Here is a 26,535-nt window from a genome sequence, read left to right as displayed (position 1 = left end):
TTAGGTTTAATATACGCCTTTCAGATCCACTGTATATGTGCAAGGTGATTACAGAACATACAGTTACTGAAGCCAGTGATAAGACCAGGTTTGTCCTTAAGTTTGTTTAATATCAAACGGCCAACAGCAACATAAGGATGCAGCATGAGCAGCACGGTGACCTGTGTCATCAACAACTTTCATGAATATTCAAGGGAGCTTTGGTTTGGCATCACTCTTGTAAATAAGTGCTTTTTTGGGTAACTGCCATGACAACATCAACAGGAAGTCTGAGATTAAACCTGAACCCCTTTAGTGGAACTACATACAAAGCAAACTGACATAGTTCACTGTTTTTGTGAATCGTTAATCTATTCAACATCGAAACACAAAATGTTAATGCAGTCCGATCCTCGGCATGAGAGAAAGTCCCAGAGGACACAGAGCTGTGACTCTTTCAGTTTCACACCTTTATCGTTCTGGGATTCGTGTCACAAAACAACACAATATTACAATTCTTAAGCGTTTTCTTCTCACTGTCGCTAAATGCTCGCTTGGATGGGATTTTTTGGTTTCTTTACGTAAAGTTAGAGCTTTTTTGTCTTCTTCTTTAGCTGTGAATGGGCCCTATATAAATTACATTAAATCAAAGTGAATATTCTGGATACTAGCACAATTTTCCTCTACCTTTGCTACGTAAAAGATCATTTTTTTCCAAACTGTCCTTCAGAACTACGCATGCAATGACAAATCAAAGCAGTCCTCTGACCAGGTTTAGGCATCCCGTGAGATTTGAGCTTTCAGACAACTTTATCTCTGTCTCAGAGCCGAACTGCTTGCTGGGGCTCTGGTTTGTCCACAATCAGCCTAAGAAAAGGTCGGATGATGCAAAAGTCAATGCTTTATAAATACTATGTTTTCTTAAACCTTAACCAAACAGCCAGCAGACACAGGCTCCTCTAATCAGCTGCAGTTTCCTCAGTTTGTATTTTCACAGGCGTCACTACCATATGCACAGCGACATGCAGGAGCCTGCGATATCCAGGGGCCCGCATGTGTGAATCATTACTAAACTTTCTATTTCAATCCGCTCATTCTGTCACTTTCTGACATTTTATAACGTTATTCCACCTTCCATCTGTGCTTTAAGAGCGTCAACCGAGTGAAAAATAGTGAGAAAAACGTCAGTGTCAAACACACACACACATATTTATATATATATATATATATATATATATATATATAAATATGTGTGTGTGTGTTTGACACTGTTTTTCTCACTATATATAAAACTCATACAATTGTACATTTATTTTTACTAGTGACTGAAGAAAGTTTCTAAGTTAAGAAATAGGAGCAATGCTGAGAAAGCTTCGAGAAAAGACAGCTCAGCAGAGGCCAGTCTGCTGAATCAGAAGGATTTAACAGACGACTTTACACAGCAGAAAGTTGCATATGATATCAGTTGAACCTGTGTTTTGTATTAATAAGTAGGGAAGGGTGCATAAAGAGTGCATAAAGGTGCAGAATATGACAATATTGTTAACATGCAGCTGTACTCTCTTCCCATTTGTCTCCTGAACTGGTTTAGTTTTGTGAGATTAAACCAGATGTTGCTGGGCTCCTGCTGGCTAATATCCTTTAACTAGTGTATGTAATGGACTTAGGATGAGAAGCAAAGAGAAAATAAGTTTGGAGAGCACAACCTGAATTGAGCAAAAGCGTAATTGTAGCCTAAGACAACCGATTATGTGAATGCATTGTAGGGCAGGGCCTGCTCTGACCATCTGTCTCTGAGGTCAGCTGCTGACTGATTATGCCACTGCATATTATAAGTTAAGAAAGGACATTTAACAGTAACAATGGAGGCTCCCCGGAAAGGATTGCACCTTCAGAAAGACTGATCACATCCTGCAGGGGTGGTTCTACTGTGCCACACCTGAACAAATATGACCTCTAAAGAAAAGTCAGTCGGGGGGTGCTTTTTTTTCCCTCTGTTCTCACGACAAAATTCAGAGTGACAAGTTTGCTAATGAACATCAAAAGAAGGCTGATGCATCGTGGCAGCAAGTCCTTGCTGACTGATGAAGTTTAGATGTCACTTTTAGGCCTAATGAAATAAAAAGTGGAGGGAGTAGAGACCAGAAAAGAGGTTTTTACACCACGATGATGATCCTGAGCACCTCAAGAGGAGGAAGCTGGAGGTTTAGCTTCAAATTTTGTTTTCCAAACTTATTGAAAGATCCAAAGAAATGCACATAACATTCTAACCAAACTAAAAACCTTTTGCAGGAGTAAATGAGCCCTGAAAAGACCCTCAGCTGACCACAAACTGTATTTACAAGCTGTGATACCTGGCAACGGAAGTTATATAGAAAACATCTGCTTCACTTATTTTCTACAGCTCCAAAAGAAGTAAACTCTAAAATAATAATGCTTAAAGTATTATTCAGTAAATGAGTTACCTTTGTGCCTGTGGGAAATCAGTTAGTCATAAACATTTTGAGCAGGGGTGGCCAAATATTTGCCTGTCGCAGCAGAATCCTCATCTGATCTGAGACGCCTATTGCAAAGACTAAGATTACTTATTCTCTACACTGTTGGAAATAATCTGTGGATATGGTGCGACGACAGTGTGGTTAAGGTTTTATTAGGTTAAAACATCTAACTTTGTGATGATATATATTAGAAAAATTGCATTTATCAATAAAAGAACGTCACTTACAGCCATTTTAAAACAGGAAATGAAAGTCAAACACCTCCTCACTGTGAAGACCAAATAATAACTGCACCTCACCTCTTCTGATGAAGAATAACGTAAAACACAACCTCTAACACTGGAGGAGCTCTCTTGCTGTTGCTTTATGCTTGAAGGATGCTCTCTACCAGAAAATTGAAAATATCTCACAGCTGAATTCTTGGAAAGCTATTAGAAACACAATAGCAGGTTGGTACATGAATAATTAAAGCTTGCCAAATAACTTGTAGTAAACAAGCTACAAACTCAAAGGATGTGCATGTAGGTAGATGTATGTATTCATCCAGCCTGTATAAAAGAACTTAAGGCGTCTGTGAGCATCCGCTGATCAAGCTAAGCTGTGCTAATTATGCACCTAATATCTTAATGAATCTTACACAGACACAAAACGTGCCTGACTTACTTAAAAGGAGCCGATAAACACAATCCTTTGAGGAATATCTCATAATAGACGGTCAAACTCGGCACATCGAGACTGCACAGCTAACCTTTCGGCTTGTGAGCACGAGGCCAAGCTGTCACTCTCGGTCAGCGTCAGAAAGGGATGGTAGTAAAGCCATTAGCAGTTTGAGGCATAGATCCTGTTTGTGTCAATTACACCAGCGGCCTCTCCACTGGTTTATGTTCACACAATGTTACACGTCCGTCAATTTATTATGTAATGGCAAAATGACACCATTATCCATAAAAGTTTGTTTCCTTTGAGATGGAACATCTGCTGAGATTGATTTCATGATTGGTCATTCTGTCACCACAGCCAGGGTTAGTTAGGCCACAGAGTGTGATGGAGGGTAGCAGACAGGAAGTGTGGAGGGCCATTTAGATGAGCAGGACTGTCACAGGAGGGAGAAGCACAGGGGCAGCAGAAAGGGGAAGGGGGGTGCATGTGCCACACTGACACCTGGTGCTCCAGATGATGCTCTGTGGCCAGATGGTCCTCATTACATGCACACAAACATACCCACACATGTACACTGACATACAAGCACATACTGTACACATTTTCACAATTACTGCCACTCTCCCTCCACACAAACTATTCTATTTGCATTCCCTCTGCAAAGGTAGGCACAAGCAGGACCGGCATGAAAAGCATTGTGTGGCATTTCATTTAGAAAAATATAGCCTTGTGTTTAGCAATTCTGTTGAATTCCTGTTGAAAGCTGTAGCCATGGTGCTTGTGTGGTCAGAGAGCAGGATTAGAGAGACCCCATTGAGTATGCTGACCCCGAACGCAACCACTACACTCCCCACCACCTGTCATTTTCCCCTGCTTGTGAGGTCACGCCACGAAAACAGAAAAGAAAAAATGATCTCAGAGATAGTCTGTTTTAAAACTTTTCACATGGAAAAGGCTTTGTGGTGACTCTGAGAATCATTCACAGCACACTATAACCACCATCCTCTTACCTCCAGAGCAGCAGAGGGCTTCTTCTTCAGCTCCTCACATTTGCGGAACTTGCAGATCTGGTGGCCCGTTTTTCTATTTCGGCAGCTGCTGCATTGCTCGCAGTTAATCCGTCGCCGGCAAGGTGGACACATGCCGCAACGTTTTCGTTTCTTTTTTCCGGAGTTGATAGCAGAGGCCAGCTCGCTCTGTGCAGGGTATTCGGCCAGGCCGGCCATGTGTAGCGCGCTGTCCGCCAGAAACACTCCAGCCGGCGTCATGATGAAAAGCCCCGGGTTGAAGGGGAAGCCACCTCCTACTCCATATGGGAAGTCAACAGGGCCACCTACGGCATCCGTGACAGACGTACCCTCCAAGTCGCTAGCCCCCGAGCCTGTGTCTCCGCCGCCAACTCCCACTCCCATGCCCCCGGGCAGGAGCATGTGCTCCATACCGGCTCGCTTTAACAGTGCTGCTGCCTGTGCAAAGTGCAGCAGACCATTCTGTCCCTCCAGAACCTGTTCTAGGGTTCGGTCCAACTTGGCTGCAGTCAGTGCAGAGACAGTAGGCTGGGGCGGCGGAGGTGGCTGAGGTTTGGCCGAGTGGCTCTTAGTCGCACTACTGTCCGTGTGTCCATTGGTTGTAGCAGAGGAGACTGCTGTATACTGGGAGAGGGTACGCGAGTTCTTAAGGCTCTTGCTGAGGGGCTCGCTGATGATGCCGCTGCGATTCCTGCGCTCTATGACAGGAGAGTCCTGTTTGCTGCTACTCCGCTCCAGGTCCTCGGTCTGGCCCCCCTCCGACAGCCCGCTAGACATGATCCAGAGCGTACGTGCCTGGGTTGGGGGTGAGGGTGGAAAGGGGGCAGGGGTGAGCGAGGATGGGCTTTTTATCGGTCCGTTCTGTGCCCCGGTGAGAGTGGTGCCTCACCTAAATAGACCAATCAGCCAGCCAATGACAGGCAGGCTCCCGAAGCCTTCTGCCCCCACTACAGCTCAGCCCTCATCCACGTTGTTTGTGGGCCATCAGGAGACTTTACACAAGGAGAGAACAGAAGAGGGGGTATTACACATTGATGATGACTTGATTAAAAGCAAATTAAAAGCAAATTATTTACCAGGAATGTCTCATTCTCAGCTTCACTGACATCCTCCAGTAACTATATTCACGGTTTACTCTGTTTGTGTCCACCTTTTGCTTCTAACAGCTAATTAATCATAACGTGCTTCTTTGCTATTTGGTGCTGAGCGGACGGTGTGCAAAATCTTTCTCCAGCATTTTGGCTAAAAGCCGCGCTGAGTAGCTGCAGAACATCAGAAGAATGAGAATGAAGAAGAAAACACTGCAGATTACAGTTGAGAGGCTTCGTAAGGACGAGCAGAACGTGTGGGTTTACAACTGAGCACAATTACATCCTGAGATAGTTTTTAAATTATAATTTGCATTAGTTATAAGAGCTTTGAAAGTTCAAACTGATAATCTGAGTCACTTCATAAGCAGAGGCGGGTCTTTTAATACCTTTAATCAGCATAAAAGCTTTGATGTTCAATGTGATAAATCTATCAAATAATAATACAGAAATATGACATAAATGACTGAATCTATGCTCAACCAGCTTCATTAAAAATAAAAACACTGACAGAACGATGCCAAACTTTGATTAACATGCAGCCTTAGAAAATCAGCCTTCATAATACCTCTAATTTCTTTCGTAACACAACAATCCACTAATCAAACTCTACACACTCCTGAACCATGAAAGGAACACCCCACAGCTTCTGTGATTGGCTGCCAAAGACATTACAAAGCAGGGAGCCAAGTCCCTGCTATTTAAATATAATGCGATTCAATTAATGAAGCTGTACTGAGGACAAAAACGTATCTTTGTAAGTTAAGGGGCGCCATGCATCCTCCACTCAGACTATCGGGACTTTTTCTTTAGATGAAACATTAAATGATTTGTTAAAATAGGGCTCAGCTTAAGTTCAACAGGCCTCTTGGACGTCTCCAGCTGTTTGTATTTACTGTGCGTCTCTAAGCTGCGATTTCTGTCAAATGATCTCATACTTTTATTCAAAATTAGTCATTTATCAGTTCTTTTACGTCCAACTTGATACGGTATCACTGTAAATGAACTGTTCCGACCTGGTTGCAGTTAAGTAATTTCAGAAAACGTTGCATTTATTGACGGTCAGTCAGTCACATTCTCATTGATCTGATCGTAAAAAGCTGTGACACGATCCGGGAGAACATGAATATCTGTCCCTTATTAGAGGCAATCAGTGAATCCTGCTGAAAATCGTCCCTAAAACTTGACTTTTGATTGAAGTTACTGATTATTCAGTCAGATATTTTTAATTTCTTTTTCTTTTTCGCTGCGGAGAACTTTAATTTGGAAAAGTGTTCGATTATACGAGCTTCTTGGGAAGATCAGGAGGGCTCGCTGAGCTAAAAGTAAGTGACTCCTGAGAGGACAGACGTGTGCATGGAGCATAAGATTCCTGTGACTGCTCTGAAAAGAAAAACTATGCTGCTATTCTCCTGACCTGTCCGTGTTCACAAACAAGCACACCACCTCCCACAGAAAAGCTGAGGAAATGACCGGGCAAGTCCTTATAAGGGAAACAAAGGGAAAGGGAGGGGAAGAGGATGGAAGGGGGGTGTCTGTGCAGTGTGTGGAAATTGGAAGGCCAGAATTAGTGGGAGGTAAAGCTTCAAAGGCAAGAGCACAGCCCCCACATTCTCACCAGCTCAGGGGGATGTGGCGCCAGCGAACCAGAGCCAGCTCCGCAGCCCCTCAGCCCCATAGTTTCAGTTTCTCTCACTACTGCACTGACCAGGGTCCGGTTTCCCAAAAGCATCTCAATGCTAACAGCATCTGTGCTCTGTTGTGGGTGAAGAGCACTGGGAACAATCAGAGTGATACATGGGAGCTTTGTGGTTTTATGGGATACTGGAAATGAGAAATTATGTACTTAGCGGTCAGTTCTAAATGTTGATTTTTGTAAATTTAATGATACGTATGGTCTCTGCTGGACTCTACACTTATAATAAAACTAAATCTGAATAGTCGCTTGCACAAGTTAATCATCTGTTGGTTAATCTCAGTATGAAACGGAATCCAACCGCTTCATCAATGCTTTAAATGGAGTAAATACGCCTCAAGCATTACCCACATAATTAATAAACTGCCTCATTATCAATAGTTAGAAAGGAACGACTTCTCAACAGCTCATAATAAACAGTATATGACTGATTCAGCCAGACCACCATCATCCCACTCCCAAAAGAACAGCTGACCCGGTGCTGACGAGTGGTTTTAAACAAAGATAAGCTGTCATGTATGAATCTTAATGAAACAGATGTCACTCAATACTTCATTTGACTTTCTTTGCACCACATTAAACGATGGTGCAGTAACTCCTTTTCTCCAGTAAAACACTAATATTTGGATACAGATGATTGGGTTTTTGTTTTAACGGGACAGTAGCTTCAACACTGCTTTCACATGTATGACTTTAACCTTTAACCTCTCACTAACACTCTTATCTCAAACATTCTCAGTGCCCTCGACGTCATTTTTCAGCACGCCAAATAATAATTGACAGCAGCATCTTTTAATGACCAACAATGTCTGTTTGGGTGGTGGAAGAATGAAACGTTTGAGTCCTGTCCCTGGATTTCAGATCCAGTCTGTGATTTTTTTTTTGCTTTTAGTTGCTGTTTCATCGGGTTTAGGTAAAAACAAACTAATGTACTAAGTTTGGTTTAGGAAAACACGACAGAATCACTGCTTTTAGTTGCTGTTTCATCGGGTTTAGGTAAAAACAAACTAATCTACTTAGTTTGGTTTAGGAAAACACAACAGAATCACTGCTTTTAGTTGCTGTTTCATCGGGTTTAGGTAAAAACAAACTAATCTACTAAGTTTGGTTTCGGAAAACACGACAGAATCGCTGCTTTTAGTTGCTGTTTCATCGGGTTTAGGTAAAAACAAACTAATCTACTAAGTTTGGTTTAGGAAAACACGACAGAATCACTGCTTTTAGTTGCTGTTTCATCGGGTTTAGGTAAAAACAAACTAATCTACTAAGTTTGGTTTAGGAAAACACAACAGAATCACTGCTTTTAGTTGCCGTTTCATCGGGTTTAGGTAAAAACAAACTAATCTACTTAGTTTGGTTTAGGAAAACACGACAGAATCACTGCTTTTAGTTGCTGTTTCATCGGGTTTAGGTAAAAACAAACTAATCTACTTAGTTTGGTTTAGGAAAACACGACAGAATCACTGCTTTTAGTTGCTGTTTCATCAAGTTTAGGTAAAAACAAACTAAATCTTTTAGTTTGGTTTAGGAAAACACGACAGAATCACTGCTTTTAGTTGCTGTTTCATCGGGTTTAGGTAAAAACAAACTAATCTACTTAGTTTGGTTTAGGAAAACACGACAGAATCACTGCTTTTAGTTGCTGTTTCATCGGGTTTAGGTAAAAACAAACTAATCTACTTAGTTTGGTTTAGGAAAACACGACAGAATCACTGCTTTTAGTTGCTGTTTCATCAAGTTTAGGTAAAAACAAACTAAATCTTTTAGTTTGGTTTAGGAAAACACGACAGAATCACTGCTTTTAGTTGCTGTTTCATCGGGTTTAGGTAAAAACAAACTAATCTACTTAGTTTGGTTTAGGAAAACACGACAGAATCACTGCTTTTAGTTGCCGTTTCATCGGGTTTAGGTAAAAACAAACTAATCTACTTAGTTTGGTTTAGGAAAACACGACAGAATCACTGCTTTTAGTTGCTGTTTCATCAAGTTTAGGTAAAAACAAACTAAATCTACTTAGTTTGGTTTAGGAAAACACGACAGAATCACTGCTTTTAGTTGCTGTTTCATCGGGTTTAGGTAAAAACAAACTAATCTACTTCGTTTGGTTTAGGAAAACACGACAGAATCACTGCTTTTAGTTGCCGTTTCATCGGGTTTAGGTAAAAACAAACTAATCTACTTAGTTTGGTTTAGGAAAACACGACAGAATCACTGCTTTTAGTTGCTGTTTCATCGGGTTTAGGTAAAAACAAACTAATCTACTTAGTTTGGTTTAGGAAAACACGACAGAATCACTGCTTTTAGTTGCTGTTTCATCAAGTTTAGGTAAAAACAAACTAAATCTACTTAGTTTGGTTTAGGAAAACACGACAGAATCACTGCTTTTAGTTGCTGTTTCATCGGGTTTAGGTAAAAACAAACTAATCTACTTCGTTTGGTTTAGGAAAACACGACAGAATCACTGCTTTTAGTTGCTGTTTAATCGGGTTTAGGTAAAAACAAACTAATCTACTTAGTTTGGTTTAGGAAAACACGACAGAATCACTGCTTTTAGTTGCTGTTTCATCGGGTTTAGGTAAAAACAAACTAATCTACTTAGTTTGGTTTAGGAAAACACGGAAGATACTTTATTTCAGTGTTTTTTGATGCACATGCCCAGTTTCTGCATGCATGGTGTAACTACGTTACCTTTTGTGATTTTTAGAGCTCATGCACGGGAGATGTTGGCCTCCAGCAGAAGCTGTTCTTCTTCTAAACTGATCTAAAGTATTGTCATTTCAACCTTAGGTGAGTTGCTGTCATTTTCTTTTCTTTTCTTACATTTACTCAAATTTTACAGATGAACCAATGTCTCTTGGCTAAGTTTTTAAATTTAAATACAGGGTTAGGAAATAGATATCTAGTTAATGTTGAGCAATAAAATATCTGGTTACTCCAGGGGGGGTGAATGACTTGGTGTTAAATACCAGCCCAGTTGCAATGAAATAGGACATTTATAAAACACTTAACACCTACATAGGGATGTACACCTTGCTGGTTTCCAATAATGGGAAATAGAAATGTATTTTTCTGGGAAAACGTTATAGTTTGGGATTAAATGCACTCCTAGAAAATAATAACCACATGTTGATAACATCATTCTCTCCTCTGCAACACAATTTCTTAGTTTTCACAGTGACATTTCATGCTATAGTGACGTCACCAATGGAAAACTTCTTGTAATAAACATGTAATAAACCCTCTCACAGGTACCGTGTTGGTGTAAAGTGTGAAAACTACAGATCATTGCTCAGTCAGGCACAGAACAGTGTACACACAGTACAAATCAAGGGTTGGACTCACATTTTAAAGAAATGGGTCAATTTTAACCCAAAACAGGATATTTTCTTAAACCTAACCAAACAAAAGTAGTCCGATAACCACACTGGTTTTAAATCCCAGCCTCCTTGGTTCATTGATGTAAACTTGTGCTTTTTTTATGTAGGAATAAATAGCAAAATTTAAAATCATGCATTGTCCAAGTTTTATGATGAGCTGCTCTCCTAAGATTCATAATGCATAATTTTCATTGATTATTATCACAGAGTTGTGCAGACGCTGCTGTTGATTGTTTTAGCCATCAACAAAATAGTGTTGGCTGGTAAAAATCCATATTGTAATATTACAATTAAAATAATAGTCGAGAATGACAAAGACGTGTTTCCAGATTTGTATTTGACATGTTTTTGAGGTTTTTTTATCCCCACACCGACAGTATTTAAAATTCTCATCTGCTGTTTCTGTACATCTGCTCTGTCAGTCACACTTTCTTTATCATCACAAACCCTGAGCATGCACAGAGCCTTTAATCACCCTCGTCCACTTCCAGCGTTACGGCTCCTATGATACCCTCACCACACCGTTCCCAGGGAAGGTTTATGTCCTCGTGTGAACCGTCTCTCAATCCAGAACGGCACAGTGCCGGCAAGTGACGTTTCCTCTTGTAAGCGTCTTCCTTTAATTTCCTGTTATATATAGACTGAATGCAGCAGTTAATAGGAAAGCTTTGCACCAAAACCTTCTGTGAATGAGCCTGACAAGTGCCGGTAATTAGCAGTCACATTTTTATGCTGAGAAAAGTCTGATTTTTATGCTGAGAAAAGTCTGATTTTTATGCTGCCTAAATATAAAAACAGGGGAAAATATCAGCTGTAACTGACAGTTTCCCAGGTATTTCTTTGTTGATTATTTTGCACAGTGTGGTCTAAAAAAAATCAGTGATCAAGTAACTCCATGAATGATGCATTTTTTAAAACCAAAGAGCTCGGCTGGAGCTTTTCGGACACTGGTGTATCCTGATGACCTTTTATCAAAGCATCCACAGATATAATTGGTGGTGTCTTGTTCTAGTAAACTCAGATGGCAGGAGGTAAACTGCCACTGGTTAGCTGTCTTTTAGCTGCTTCTTTGAAGCCTTGTCATCATTATGGGAAGGTTTCTTTGTATCCTTATGAAAGCATATTTGAGCGCCGGATGATTCTTTTACCTTTTAATGGCCAAAAAAAAATCATTAAGCGTATTTAACCAACTAAGCTGGGAGGTATAAAAAAAAAGGTGATACTTTGTGAAAACTTTGACACTGACTGGAGCTGGTTTTGTTGAATTAGTTTTAGTCAAACAATCTGCATGACACATGAAAGACCTGAGAATGACACGCAGGCAGTGTTCACCTTTCATGAAATGAGTGCATCCATTCATGCAGAGATTTGGATGATACGGTTCTTATGTCCGGATGAAGCAATGACCAGGAAACGTAAGGAAACTGTGAGCCTCTCTGTCCAAAGCTCCCTTATTACCACTATAAACTGCATTTATCGTATCTGTAAAAACATATATTTTCCATTAAAAGCCATGAATGTTTTTTATTCACAACTGTTTTACAGGGAGACTTCAGAAAGGTAAACAGCTGAAGCTTATTTCTTGACCAGAGAGAGAAACATTAGACAAATATTCAGTCATTTGTTCAGTAGATATTTTTCTGCTTTCAGTTTTAAATGATCTAATTCAGGTAAACATATTTCATGCATTTTTATTCAAATTCAGCAACTTTGTAGCTACATTTAGCAACTTTTCTATCCTCCACAGCAACTTTTTCAGGTGCCAGGAGACACGTTTATTGATTTTTCAGATCAGATATATCAGTGCAGATGTGTTAACTTCATCTTTTCCAGATTCATCAAGCTGCTAATTCAAATAATCTAAATTACTGTGATAAAGATGTCAACAGAAAAAAAGGTTGACTTCAGTGAATAAAAGAAGAAATAAGGAACAGCATCGTCCACAGAAAATAGTCTCTTATGAGGTGGAAAAAAGACGTGAAGCATAACCTAAAAGGATTGAGGAAAAGACAACTGCTCTGACATTACTGTGCAACATGGTTCTGCTGTGGGGAAACTGCAGCTGTTCCAAAGATGGTCAGCAAAAAGCGCATTTCATACTTTGCGACGAGAGTTTTTGCCGCGTTGTTTCATTTAAACTTTAAACTGTGAAAATTTGGTGACTTGCTCACACTCCTCCTCCCGTTCATCTGCATGAACCACATTTAGTGTAACTGTTTGCTTCTTAAAACACCAAACAATGTGTTTGACTGCTCAGAATTTGGCTGAGGGACAGCATTACCTCCTTTTCTTTCATAAAGAATGGTCCAGTGTGTTAGTCGGCTCATATCATGGTGGCCGTTTAGATACTTTGAGTCAGTTCACTCAATCAGAAAACTTCCTGAGCAAAAAAAAAAACCTAAAGTGTTTAAGTGTTTCCTGCTGACACCTCTGTGGACCTCTTTGTAACCGGTTCATATTACAGCATGTGTTTGTGAATTTACGCAAAATAGTCGACCATTATCATGAGTTGTGGGTGTTTGGCAGCACCTTCACCCTCAGTCATAAACACATGGTCAATAATCAGCCTTCTGATAGCTTTCCGGAACACAGCAAACACTAAACTTTTCTCTAAAAATGTCAGATTTGTTCTATTTGACCTTCAGTAATCTATATTTTTCAGACAAAGTCGACTGTAAGGTATGCCATCCAGCATAGGTGTGATCATCAGCTACAACTCTGCTATGAGCCAAAAAGTATTAGTAATGTCTTTTAGAGCATTCACAAAAATGAGTCCAGCCAAATTCAGCTGTTAATTTAATAGATGTGACCCTCACAGCAGCACTAAAACCAAAAAGAAAGGGTCCTTCCCAACAGCCGCACTGCTACTGGTGAATGTTGCCGGCCCTGTGATGCTCGAATACAGCTCATTTCACATGCTGCTCTTAGCTTAACATAGCTTTAAACCCAACAGGCTTGTTATCTCAAATAGACATCTGATGTTTCGTGTCTGATTCTACACCAGCTGTTGTGCCTGAGCGCCAAAAACGGAAGAAAAAAACTGATGTGTGTACACAAATGAATGTGAGGTCACAATTCCGTGACAGCTGACTGATGGATGAATGGTTGGTTAGCTTAGTCATTGATTTGAGTTCAATCAATAGGTGATGGAGGAAAGGAAGAAAACATTTAGACCCAGTGTAGGTTTAATTTTGCTTTGCGGTTGCAATCCTTTGACATACATAAAAGAAAAATATGACCATGAATCTAGGACGATAGTGTTGCTTAATATTTAGCAAACATTGAGTTGGTCCCACGCAGGTTTCTCCCAGTAAGCGCTATTTCCTGAATTATTGAAGAGCTAAACACTGCTGCTAATTGAAATCACAGATCACAGCTGAGTCTGACCATCAATTAAGTCCAAACTGCCAAAGATGTCATGAGCATTTCACAATGAGCCCTGCTTGAAACTGTCAGGTACATGAGTCCGTGAGTGAATCACACGAGCGGTCCTGAATGAGTTTCCGTCACTGACGTCACTTCATGCGCAGGTGCCAGGTAACAGCTTTTTTTTTTTTTAACGGGGGTGTGAAACGCATTGTCTGATTTGCTGCACGTTTGCGAATCATTTGGACCGGAGCAGCTCACTTCATCTCAAGAGACGCGTGAACACCAAACGCATTAGTTCAGGCGATGCAAATCTCACGCCGCGTCTGCGGAGTTTGGACTTGTCCACGGTGTGCTCCACGTTCACCGTTTCCCCAGCCTCCAATCGACTGACGCGAGCGCACGCACAAACCGAGGGGAGGTTAGAAAACCCTGGTTATAATAATTAGATTCAAGGTTTCATCCTTTGTCCATAACCTGCTGCGCCTTCTTTCCCCTAATTAGGCTACGCACACAAAAAAAGTTAGAGGGATAAAAAGAATCATGCCACACATACTGTGACTTCAAATCATTCGCATGCATATGGAGCACTTGGAGCTATAGTGGTGGCGGAAGGCAGGGAGGGGGGGGGGGTTGTAAATCTGCGGGTAGCGCGTCAAAAGCTACCTGGCAACTTTCAAATGATGGTGGGAGAAAACAATAAAATACTGAAAATAAGATGTATATATTTGTATGGTTTTATTTGGCTTTATGGGGCGTGTTAAAGCCTATTTTATCTTTAAAGATGGCACAAAAATAAAGTTTAAATTATGAGGCGACTATATCAAAAACAATGCGCGACCATTAAGCGTCAACTTTAGAGCGCGTTGTCAACAGCTGATTAATAAGACACCCAGACTTTTGGTCTGGAGTGCCGATCCATGCGGGAGCGAGACTATTTAGGTAAAGGTTGCTTTTAAACAATGAGGACATCTGCATCTGTGCACGGTGCGAAAACATCAGTAATACTGACAGTCAGAGACACATTTATCATTTCTACAAAGAGTAAACAGATCCACATAGGAAGCTTTTGTCTGGACTGGAACCCGCTGGCCAATCTGCGGTACCAGCGTACGGGCTGCAGTCGCACATTTCAGGATATACAGATGCACCCTGCTATAACTTAATCCTATATGAAGGTGACATCCCAACTTTCAGCAGACTTCAACAAAGTATGATTCCCCCACATCCAACCCCTCCTCCCTCCTCATCCATGTATCTGCATATTTGCAAACACGGGCCCATTTTATTCGCACCTACCAAAGCAGATCCGAGCAGACGGGAGGGCTGCCACAGTCCGAGCGGTCCGTCTCTCAGCCTACAGTGCCGAACGGTGACCAAAAAAAAGGAAAGGGGCAAGAAAAAGCAGCTTCTTCTCCGAGAACACAATCCCGCTGAGTGTCTGTCGTTTAGTGACAATGTGGGGAAAAAAAAAAAGATTTACCGTAAGTTATTTTGGAAAAGCGTACTTTCTCAGCGGCTGAACGCGTGGGTTCCCCGAGCTTTCTCGGTCCTTGCAATCCCACCTCTACATCCCCGCTTGCAGAGAGGAACATGCAAACACATTTCATAGATTTTTGGAGCTTCGCGGAAAAAGCGAACTGGACTTTTGCGCGAGGGGCGCGCTTCAAGAGAGCGGTTCAGTCTGATTTCAGGACAGCTGAGGGGGGAGAGATGCTGCTTCAAAATGAAACTATGACATGAAAACACAATGTTCTCCGCTTTAATTCTGATAGAGTTAACGCTGGAGTGGCCGCATAGGTTATTCCTTACATAATGTCCAATATTATCCGAAGTGTTTAAGGCACATAAAACTGCTTTGATGACGGGCGAGTTTGTGAATGTCGGATAAACGTATAAGTGTGTAAGTATGGTATGTTTTGAAGAGTGACCTCTCCGTCTAGAAAGCTCCTGGGTGGTAGAGGGTAAATCCAGGTGAACCAAGTTTACCGGTCATTGTATGTGAAGAACAGCTACAGCATGCAAAGCTGAGAGAAATCCCGCCTCGGCCCCGGGTCCTCCTCCTCTCGCTCAGACCCAAAGTCCACTCCATTTCTTTCGACTGTCCTGTCTGCTGGCAGGCGGCCAACCCAAGTGTGTGGAAATGACACCGCCAGGGCGGCAGAGATTTTCCTTCATTTCTCTCCTTCCCGATCGCAGACTGGCTGACATTGGCTAGAAAGTGGAGCAGCTCGTCAGGGACAATCAATGCGAATCGATCGAGCTGTGCGGTTGAGGCTCCAGAGCTGGAAAATATCGCGGCAGCTGAAGAGAGAAAGAGAGAAGAGGGGGTGGTGTTCAACTAACTACCCGTGGCCAAGCGAGCTCCCTGCAAATAAAAGCGTTCTGGCTCGAACAAACATGACACTCAGTTCGTAAACAGAGGTCAAAAAGCCACCATATGCGTAATTACGCACGGGATTTGGTTTCAGAGCGCGCTTTTAGTAAATGTTATTTCAAGCGCATAAAAGCAAGATGATGACGACAAGAACACATCTTAAAATAAACCAGTGATTCAACGCCGTTTTACTCCGTGTGTGCTTTTATTCCCACAACTGCACAGGTGGCAGGAATCTGAACCTTTTCAAACCTGGTTGCAGAATTTAATATGATTCTCTAAAGGCCAAAATATATTGCTTGTTCATCGAAACTAAAAAATGAAATATTGGTGGAAGATAACCAATTCCATTAAAAGGTCCGAGAAAATGTGTTCAGATTGCCTCTATTTCCATGTTAAACTTTAATCCGATATTATAAAACATTAAAAAATATATATACACACCACAGGAAAAATCAAGTAGCCCAAACACGCACAACTTTGGACAACATGAACAGCTTTTGTCCCTCGGCTAAGAAAAGCACATTCTTCCCGGTGGGCTGTAACTATATGAGACTTTTCTGCAGCGGCTGTAAATAACACGCTGTGTTTTCTGAAATCACCACCCAGCTGGTCTGACATCATCACAACCAGGAAGTGATTGGCACGAGCAACAACAACAAGCATCCACTGTAGGTGTTTGATTTAATGATGTTTGAAAGGAAGAAAAAAAGTCGGGTATTATATTTCATTCAGGGTCGATTTTAGCTGTTATTTTCTAAGGAAATAGTGTTAAAGAAGGAATGATCCTGCGTGTTCTTTTTACCTAGTTTTGTGGTCAGAATTTCCTCTTTTATATTTGTGTGTTTGTTCAGGGTTTCAGACCATGTCTCTTTCATACACTCATGTGAAGTAAAATATAAAGGACCATATTCTTTTACACCTTTGTAGTCTTCTGTAAATCCTCCCTTTAAAACCTTCTAAAGTCTTCTATCTAAGCTCTGGAAAAGGAGGACTATTACACTGCCGTCCGCAATCATATGTGCCTTTCATGGGTTGAAAAGAGGGTCAAAGAGAGAAAGCAGGGGAGAGAAAAAGAGTCATGCATGGATAGATGGGTAGGAGGGAGCAGCAAGCTGTGACTCTTGGACATGTTCTGGTGGGTGCACTGAACCCTGGAGGCTGCAGCCACACTCAGCTCTTTGTTGTTTTCGTTCTGCACAGGGAGGCAGGGTACTTTCCTGAGCTGGGGAGGAGGATTAGCATTGCATGGCCTCCATCCCCAGCTGCACACATGACCAGCACTGTAGGAAAGCGTCGCAAGATGGCCCGAAAAATGGTACGTAAGGGAGGAAGGGAGCGGGGAGAGACATGAAACATCGGCTTTATCCAAATTCTGTGCTGTGGACCTCAGTCAGAGAAGAACCCATCTATTTCTGGAAGGCTGGTTAAATGTTGAATGACTCTCTCAGGTAACTCTTTGCATCATATCTTTTTTTGCTCTCAAGCATTAGCACAAAAACCCACATGAATCTATTAACCTTTCACATTTATCCACTTCATTGAATGCTTTTAGGTCATTTGATCATTTTAGAAGGAGTAAACTCCCCGTTTTAAAAATAATCAACCCCTGCGATCGCCGACCTGAGCATATATGAAATATCGGCCTATTTTTGTTCACTTACTGTAAAATATCACCCAAACGTATTCAAGCAGAACATTTCAGAAGCTGCGTATTTCACAGCCTTTATAAGAAATGGGAAACTTGTTTTTCAGTGCGAGCAGCTTTGGAAAAGTCACCAAGGAGTCATAAAGTCAGCTCTACTCTGATCGCTTATTGAGCAAAACATTGTGTTTCTTTGATTTTCGAGAATCATTTCTTCTCTGGTCCACACTAGCTTTAACAGATGTAGGCCGTACGCTTGAAGTTACCACAGAGAAACAGTCTTAGGGTTAGGCTGCTGGAAAAGCACATGTAGGAATCTTTGTGCCGCGGAGTGAGCCGGAATCATTTCTTCTTGATTTAAAATCCATGCTAAGCTAATGTAAAAGCAACCAAGCATGTCAATGTTGTCGCTATTCCCGTCCAAAGTAAGTGCAACTAAAATACCAACTACAGTTTTTTGAGCTCTCTCAGTGCACCGAAGAGCTTTCAGGCGGGCAGTGGCTCCAACGATAACATGGGTGGTCCACTAATCAGGTGTTAGACCCTCAGCCCCTACACATGCTGCAGTTTCACAGCCAAAGACACTGAACACCAATGATGGCAAGTGAGCACCTGGTATGTCGGCTCTGCCACCTGTAGTGTGTGAATGGATGAATTAGAAACACGGTTAAGGTTAATAAGAAGCTTTATAAGTACAGACTAATTACTACAGGCTAATAAATCAACTAATTACAGCGATTACAATTTAGGTAGATTAGACTGAAACAAACTAAATGCAGATCAATAAAAGTGGGACTAAAGTCATTAATACAGAAAAAGTAAATGCAGTATATGTGGGTGACAGACTGAAGTAGCGCTGAGGATTCAAAGCTCTGGGATATGACGAGTGTAACTTCTTTTGTTGCTATTGTCTTTGAGCAAAACATGAAAAATAAGTGATCATTTCACATTTTTTGGCAGCTTCTTACGCTAAATCACCAGTCAGTGGAAGGAGGAAATGTTCAGTGTACACCTATGACTTAATTAAATTATCATTTGAACAATGCACTGAAGAAAGTGGAAACTGCCACAAAGAAATTTAGCTTATGAAGCAAAGTGGTTTAAAGAGTTTTTTTTCTTGAGATCAAATTTGATCTGATTCAAATAACATGAAAAGTGAACAATGTCAGGATGGAGCGCACGCCTGCAGCTTTGTGTAAAACTAGCCCGGTGCGTGGAGCTTTACATATGGATGACCACAGGTCTCATGCAGCCCAGTTTTAAAAAAGCATGATAGAAAATGACTTGGTGTTACAGCAACAAGGAAGTATGACATCTTTCATGTGATGTAACCCAACCGAATACAATGTGGCTCGCTAATTATGTAGGAGCTTACAGCTGGAGAAGCAACAGTAAACTGTGCTTGAGCAGATCCTGCTGTGGTGCCTTTTTCTCCCGCCATTGGGCCAGGACAGCATGCCAGCAAAAACAGTTGAAGGTGGGGTCAGCAAATGTCTGCCAACAAGGTCAGAGCCACTTAGGAAATAGACTACACTTGAGAATCAAACGCGTACATCTGATTTAAAATCTAGTTTGTCTGCTTTTACTTTGCAGATGCGCTGACAGTCAGAACTTTTACAGACAATGTATTTGGCGCTAAATCAGAAAAGCCAGCTGGTCATTTGTGTGTGTAATGCATCATGGAAGATGGATACTGGTCATTTTGGTGTAATTCCTGAACTTTAAGAAGGAGAACTGGCAGAAACGCCTTCCTTTTAGCTCAGCTTTCATCACCACTCTGGTTTATAGTTCCCAGTAATGTTGGGACACACACCTTGGATCTCCGCTGTCAGCTGAATTCTGTGGATTTTTAGGTGAGTTTTCCTATCCCACTGAACTGAATCGAGTCAGCCACACCTTGTGTAAGCCTCATACATGCAGAGGCTCGTGATCTGAGGAGCAACACTGGTTCCTTTTCTAGGTATTTATCACTCATCCTGCCACGCATCACATGTTCAGCCTTACTATCTGCTGAGGAGGAAGTTATCTTTTCCTGACCCACAGCGAGAGGAAAGGAAATTAAAAGCAAAGGCACCTGGAAAACTGTTTGAACTGCCTAATAAATTGTGTTACTGCCTTCTCAAAAAATGTTGCATCATAATATGAAGTGTAGCAGCACCTCAGACCAGCTGTTGATGCTGCAGTTAACATAAAGGCTATGTCGCCACCTAGTGGCAGATCTGTGGGTGTTACACGCTTTCAGGGTAATACAAATCACATGGCTGTCTTTCTGTCACAAACAACTTGTATTACAGCACTTAACTGGACAATGAGCTGATGGGTTTCAATTCACAGCCTTTCACTTTCATTCAATTCAAAATGTTACAAATGTGCAGACATGTCAACTCATTTCATTTAGCTCAAATTTAGATCCAGCATGGGGTTTTATTGAAATATACACGCATTCAGTCAGTTTCTTTGATACATTTCTATGCACCAGTTGAACCATTCAGATTATGAACCTCAAGTGAAGTCCTATTCAAGTTATTCTGAAGAGTTGTAGTGAGCATAGTTTCCCAAAATGCAACGCTCCCAAATATCAAACCAACCATTCTGCTGGTCCACTTCCCCCTGGGTAGGTTCAATAAAAGCATTTAGCTGCGGTTTGCATCTTTATGTCGGTTCAAAAGTAAGTTTCCTGTCAGCTGCGTGCAACTTTCAATATTTTCCTGCCTGAGTTTGTTGGATATTTTGCTAAAACAGCGGCCATTGTGTAATTTCAGCATATAAATACATGTATACCCGTTAAAATGTGATGTATTTCTTGTCAGGGTTGAACTTTTGGCAGAATTAAAATGAGAGAAAGCTGTGTAATCAAAACACACCGTTATAACTTCGCCAGGCCACAATTATAACAGTGATCAGCTCCGTTAACAGTTGAATTGAACAGTGAATGAGTCTCTGTTTTAAACGCTGTTGACATCATTTTGTTTCATGACTAGAGAACACAGCATTAGGTTGACTACAGTGTTCATATCACTGTTAGTAGCGGTAGCTGCAGTGGTTTTCGTGCTGGTCGTCGGGTGATCTTTACTCTGCAGTAAAGATAATTTAATTGCACCAACACCCAGCTGCGGCGGGGGTTTGTCATGATGAAACAACTGCTTCAGAGACGGACTGATCCAGTTCATCTCACGGGATCTTACCGGGTTATCTAATAAAAGCTGTACAAATATGGGCCACCAGATGAGAATGCTGCTTCGGTAACATACAAGGAGACTGCCCTCGTCCACGAGGCGTACGTCACGCTGGCAGATGCTGTCAGGAATGATGCGTTCAAGGAACAGACTACTAGTGGTCGTCAGAGCAACTGCATACGAAGGAGGGGAAAAATGGCGCCTGAGACACTTTTAACCAAGTAGGAGTTTTTCTAAGCCTATCCAAGCGGTGTTGTTTTCCAAAACCAACCCGAAAATGTTGTGTTAATATGTAACCAAGGCAACCAGCAAAATATGCAGTCATGAGTGAATGGTTGCAAGCAAAATAATTTTTTTTGGTTCCCTCTATAATTATTTCTGACTCCAGCCAAACAATTTCTGTTTCCAAGTCTGACTAAGTGATGATTGCAGCTAAAGCCAACCAGCAACATTATTTAGTTCTCATGTGCTGTGTTTAGTGTAAGGAAAACTTTAAAAAGACGCCCATAATGGTGACACGTTGTAGATTGTTTAGACTCCAAAAAAATTCGTTTTATTGACTAAATCCTACCAGAAAGTGAGAAAAGTGATTCAGTTAACTGCTGCCCCAATCAAGTGACTGTTCTTTGTTAGTGAGAGCAATTTATGGCATTCTTTGAATATTCTCTTTAAAAATGATCTCGTTTCTTTCATAAATAGTCTAACCATGTAACCCACCCTGAAGGAGATAATAAAGGAAGAATTAGAGCTCATTTGTGAAAGGTTTCCAGGATTTGATCAGCTGTATATTCCCGGGTAATTTAAACCTGCCCTGAGCGAAAATAACTTGTTTTGGTTCTTGTTTTCTTTAATATCATTCTTTAATTATTTATTGTTTCTCCTACATGTGTTCGTTCAGCAAACCACATGATCCAGAAACGTGAAATATCCCGATTTCCCCAAATAGCCCCCTCCACTCACAGCAGTCATTACTTGGTACGTTTTGAAACACGTTTGATATTTTCAACTTGAGTCTCAGGCAGAAATAGATGATAAAAAGCATTAATTTCATGTCAAACCTCGTCATGAGGAGTCCAGGTTGGAGATGCTCCTGTTTATTTGCTGGATTTATGACATATCTGAACACTGGACCGCGACGGAGACTCATATTTTATTTTCAAATCATTTGAAGTCCATGCAAGTTGAAGCTGTTGCTTTGTGGCATTCACAAAGCATCTGATCATCAAAAATGCCTTTGTTGAACTTTTCTATCGCATAAAGCAAAATAACACAATCGTTGCGGACATTAAAACGCCGTCTTTATAATGTTTGCTACATAACTAGTTTTTTAAAAGCTTGGTCTAAATAAAACCTGCCACCAAATGTTCGCGTGCAGGTGCGCACGCGGGCAATTAAAAAGAATCCTACTGTAACTGTTTGCATATTAACATTTCCAAACCGAGGTCCATATGCTTTCATCATCAGGCGTAACCAAATTTCCAGAATACCAAAATATGGCGTGCCGTGCGTGTAGTGGGGGCAACCCCAACTCAGCCTCCATCTGATGGCAGCATCAGGCAGTCCCGTGAAACATTTGCGTGGGAGTTCCCTCCACCGCCATGTCGGGATAGTGCACATCTCCCTCCCTCTCCCGATCTCCGCGCATCCTCCCCCACATTAACAGCTTAGCACAGCAGAAGCAGCTCCTACAGCATCCAGCAGCCAGCATCCATCCCTGCCTGGGGAGCAGCAGTCCTACCCGGCGCAGCACCGACGCACGGAGGGGGCGCATCATCTGAGTGATGCCACAGCATCAGTCGCATTTCGACAAGAAATACTGAGAGCAGATCCAAGAGGAGGGAGAAAAATCGCTACAGCCTGGAAGACAGCAACTGCCCATGAAGATGTCTAACGCTGACATCGTCTTAAACCCCACCGATCGGGTGGTAAAATGTAAGTTAGCCTACATTTTCCTCTTGATTAAGGCTGTATTACATAACATCTCAAGTGTTGCAGTTTGTCAGAACGTGCGTGGCCTTCACTGTTTTGTCGTGCGTTCATGGTGAATATGTGGCCATCAAGTTGTGTCCGCGGTGATGATAGTGGGTACCCACAGCTTTGATGTTGATAAACAGTCCGGTTTTCTGCGCTGCACAGCCCCCACGAAGCACGGACACAAAGCGCAGAGGCAGCAGCAGCAGCGCGCGGGGAGATGCACGCCGTATGATTTCATTGTACCGATGAATTCATGTTTTAATCTTGTTTGGGTCGATGTGACTGTATCTTGGCTCGGGCTCCACTAGGCATGAGAAGTGAGAAGGAAGACGAGCTGAATTGCCTAGCTTTTGTGTTAGAAGCTGAGGCAGTGATGCAGCAGGATTTTATGGGCTTTGACGGGGCCAGCAGAGCAGGAAGAGGGCATGAAATTGACATTTAATGGGATATACTTTACCAGGAATGAGTCGGGTTTTAATTTGATTACAAAAAAGGTCTATAAGGAATTGATGAAGGAAAGATGATGAAGTGAAGTGCTCACAGTTGCCATAAGTCACTCAGCCCTGATCATTTTGACCGTGGATCAGCTCACAGAGACTGAATACATACAGTCAGTTTATTATCATAATGGCCTAACAGCTCAGTCAGCATTAACAACTCAGTCCTTCAGGCTGAAGAAACCAACTGATCTCTACTGTGTGATACATTCACATGACAAAGATGACAGGCACACCCAACACAAGCTTCTACAATTGATTTCACTTGATTTATTATTAATATGGACAGGTCAGGGCCCTGATATGAATCTATGATACCAGGAAATCAGACATGTTCCACTTGAGCACCCTTATTCTGTGTCAGTACTTGTCAGAGTGATGAAAGAGATCCGGCACATCTGATATTCATTTCTACAAACAGATATTTCCCATTACTCTGCATCCAAAAGCCCATTTTTCATTTTCACATGTTATCATATTACCAGCAGAATATCAAAGCAAGGACCTGCGCAGATGCTACACCTATATGAAATAAACTATTCTGTGCCTCTAATTACTTCCCTGTTTATTCTTCACGCAGCCTTTATGGCACCTATAAACAGAGAAAGAAGCTGGTTTAAGATGAAATTGTTATTATTGGTTATATATCTAAGAATTTCTCATCAAAACAAAATGATTGTGTTTTTTTTCTTGGCTAAGCTTCATCCAGGGATTCAAAAATATGTCAAACAGAAGGTTCACATCAGCACAGGCAGCACAGCCAAGAATTCTGACTCACTTTCTTGCTTTTGTAACATGATCATGTAATACCAAGCATTTCGGAGTTTGAAACACTCACAGTGTTATGTATTTGTTTCATTTTTCCTACTCACTTAGCTGCAGGGGATGTATATTAAAAACCATGTGAGACAGAACACTTCTGACTCAAATTTCCATTTCTTCAGCCTCTTTCTCTGTTGAAAAAGGAAAATCATTTCTCCAAATCCTCATTTGTCTCATTCGTCAGGTGCTGTTATTTATGCTAATGTGACTCATAATTGCTTGACAGCTATACGGATATTCCTTTGGTCCCTTTTATCTGCTTTTCCTATTCTTGTACTCTGCTTTGAAAAGCCAACTCTTTTTAACAATCCCCAGAGGGCTGAAAAGTGAAAAAATAGTCATAAGAAACAGAAACATGCAGCCATCAGGTGATCAAAGGAGGCTATCGAGACAGTGGTGATTTTGATGGTAAGACTCACATTTCCTGCTGTTATTGTGTGCGGCGCATGTACCAAGCACTGACACTACAAGCTACTTCAATCTATTTTTATGCTTGTGTAGATAGCTTTAACCTAAACCACAGCAGGCTGTTTTAACCTGACGGAGCATAAAAAAGGTACAGTATCTGCTGGCCTGTGCAGTTTGTTTTCCACCTCACTGCCAGGGCTGTGCTGTGAGCATCAAGAGACACGAGTCCACCTGTGCACCGTCTTTCTTTACCCTGAGACATAATCTGTCAGGCCATGTGACACTCATTCATTCCTGGACCCGAACACTGACGTTAGGCAGAAGGTTCAGACAGCAGCGCCTCAAATATCTTACAAAGCAGGTGGAGGTGTGGAGAGAAATTAAACTCTGGGCCTCCTATAAACCAACTGTACAGTTGGTCCAATCAGGTCTTACTGACAGAACCCAGTGTTGTTCAATTCAATTCAATTCAGTTTTATTTATAAAGCGCCAGATTACAACAATTGTCATCTCAAGGCACTTAAGTAATAAAGTCCAATTTAAGCCAATTGGAATTCAATTCATTGTAATCATAATCCAATTAATTCATATGGAGCCAATTCAAAAGATAATATCCGAGCTAAGGAAACCAACAGATTGGACCGAAACTTGTCTTCAGTCCAATCTCCCGTCCTGAGCCTGAGGGACTGTGGAAAGGAACGACTCCCTTTAACAGGAAGAAACCTCTGGCAGAACCAGAACCAGGAAGAAACCTCTGGCAGAACCAGAACCAGGAAGAAACCTCTGGCAGAACCAGAACCAGAACCAGGAAGAAACCTCTGGCAGAACCAGAACCAGGAAGAAACCTCTGGCAGAACCAGAACCAGGAAGAAACCTCTGGCAGAAACAGGAAGAAACCTCTGGCAGAACCAGAACCAGGAAGAAACCTCTGGCAGAACCAGACTCAGGAAGAAACCTCTGGCAGAACCAGGAAGAAACCTCTGGCAGAACCAGACTCAGGAAGAAACCTCTGGCAGAACCAAGAAGAAACCTCTGGCAGAACCAGAACCAGGAAGAAACCTCTGGCAGAACCAGAACCAGGAGGAAACCTCTGGCAGAACCAGAACCAGGAAGAAACCTCTGGCAGAACCAGAACCAGGAGGAAACCTCTGGCAGAACCAGGAAGAAACCTCTGGCAGAACCAGAACCAGGAGGAAACCTCTGGCAGAACCAGAACCAGGAAGAAACCTCTGGCAGAACCAGGAAGAAACCTCTGGCAGAACCAGAACCAGGAGGAAACCTCTGGCAGAACCAGAACCAGGAAGAAACCTCTGGCAGAACCAGGAAGAAACCTCTGGCAGAACCAGGAAGAAACCTCTGGCAGAACCAGAACCAGGAAGGGTGTCCATCCGCCTCGACCAGCTGGGGTTTGAGAAGACAGAAAAGAGGGAAAAGAGGGGGGAAAAACACCATAACACCATTCAAAGGATACCTGCTGGAACAGGGAAACACAAGTTAATAACCACAATAATGTCACAGGGACATAAAATCATTTGAGAAATTAAACAGGGAAAAGAGAGCAAAGTGAGGAAAGGTGTGACAGATGAGGTCCCCCAGCAGTCTCAGCCTATAGCAGCTTCACTATGGGATGTTTCAGGATTAGCAACATAAACTCAATGTTTTTTGGAAACTCGTCTTAGGAAAATGCATTTGGCTTTCGCAATCTGAGCCTCTTTCAGAGGCCGCTCGGTGTCAACTATAAAAGTGCGTCTTATCCGTTCTGTATCTATGAGAACCTTCAATGCAAATTGCAGTTTTCTGTGGCGCCACTGGCTGTACTCCGGCACTCAGCTGCTGCTGCTGTTGCCCGGCAACATACAGTATTTCATAGTTCACCCGAGCTGGCAGAAGCAGAAGTCAGTGTTTCATCTCTGAACCATACGTCCATATCAGTGTGCCTTACTT

The 26,535-nt window shown here is 41.8% G+C and overlaps 2 protein-coding genes and 1 long non-coding RNA gene across 6 annotated transcripts in view; 2 read left to right on the top strand and 1 right to left on the bottom strand.

The window, feature by feature from the left end:
* cxxc5a (CXXC finger protein 5a) overlaps positions 1–15,431 on the bottom strand; it is a 251,815-nt gene extending 236,384 nt beyond the window's left edge. For 2 of the 3 annotated variants that reach the window (XR_011909326.1, XM_072374341.1), the window contains exons 1-2: positions 14,992–15,431; positions 4,148–5,157 (exon numbers count right to left, since the gene is read on the bottom strand). Coding sequence is in view for 2 of the 3 variants with exons in the window: in XM_072374341.1 (XP_072230442.1) it covers positions 4,148–4,942 (795 nt within the window). In the remaining variant the exon portion in view is untranslated. The remainder of the gene's footprint in view (positions 1–4,147; positions 5,158–14,991) is intronic. The other variant, XM_072374342.1, reaches the window with a different exon arrangement.
* LOC140279238 (uncharacterized) lies at positions 9,667–20,326 on the top strand. Its single transcript, XR_011909327.1, has 3 exons — positions 9,667–9,736; positions 17,273–17,387; positions 20,266–20,326. It is a non-coding gene; the product is annotated as an uncharacterized lncRNA (long non-coding RNA).
* A 2,044-nt stretch (positions 20,327–22,370) lies between these two features.
* The window catches only part of ppp3ca (protein phosphatase 3, catalytic subunit, alpha isozyme), a 28,709-nt gene continuing 24,544 nt past the window's right edge, over positions 22,371–26,535 (top strand). The window contains exon 1 of one of the 2 annotated variants that reach the window (XM_072375294.1): positions 22,371–22,822. In XM_072375294.1, the coding sequence (XP_072231395.1) occupies positions 22,768–22,822 (55 nt within the window). In that variant the 5' untranslated portion in view covers positions 22,371–22,767. The remainder of the gene's footprint in view (positions 22,823–26,535) is intronic. The other variant, XM_072375293.1, reaches the window with a different exon arrangement.

This window comes from Leuresthes tenuis, unplaced genomic scaffold, assembly GCF_036924035.1.
Source record: "Leuresthes tenuis unplaced genomic scaffold, fLeuTen1.0.hap1 SCAF_21, whole genome shotgun sequence".
NCBI lineage: Eukaryota > Metazoa > Chordata > Actinopteri > Atheriniformes > Atherinopsidae > Leuresthes > Leuresthes tenuis.
Note: the sequence above shows the minus strand (reverse complement) of the source record. Positions and strands in the feature narration are given on the sequence as shown.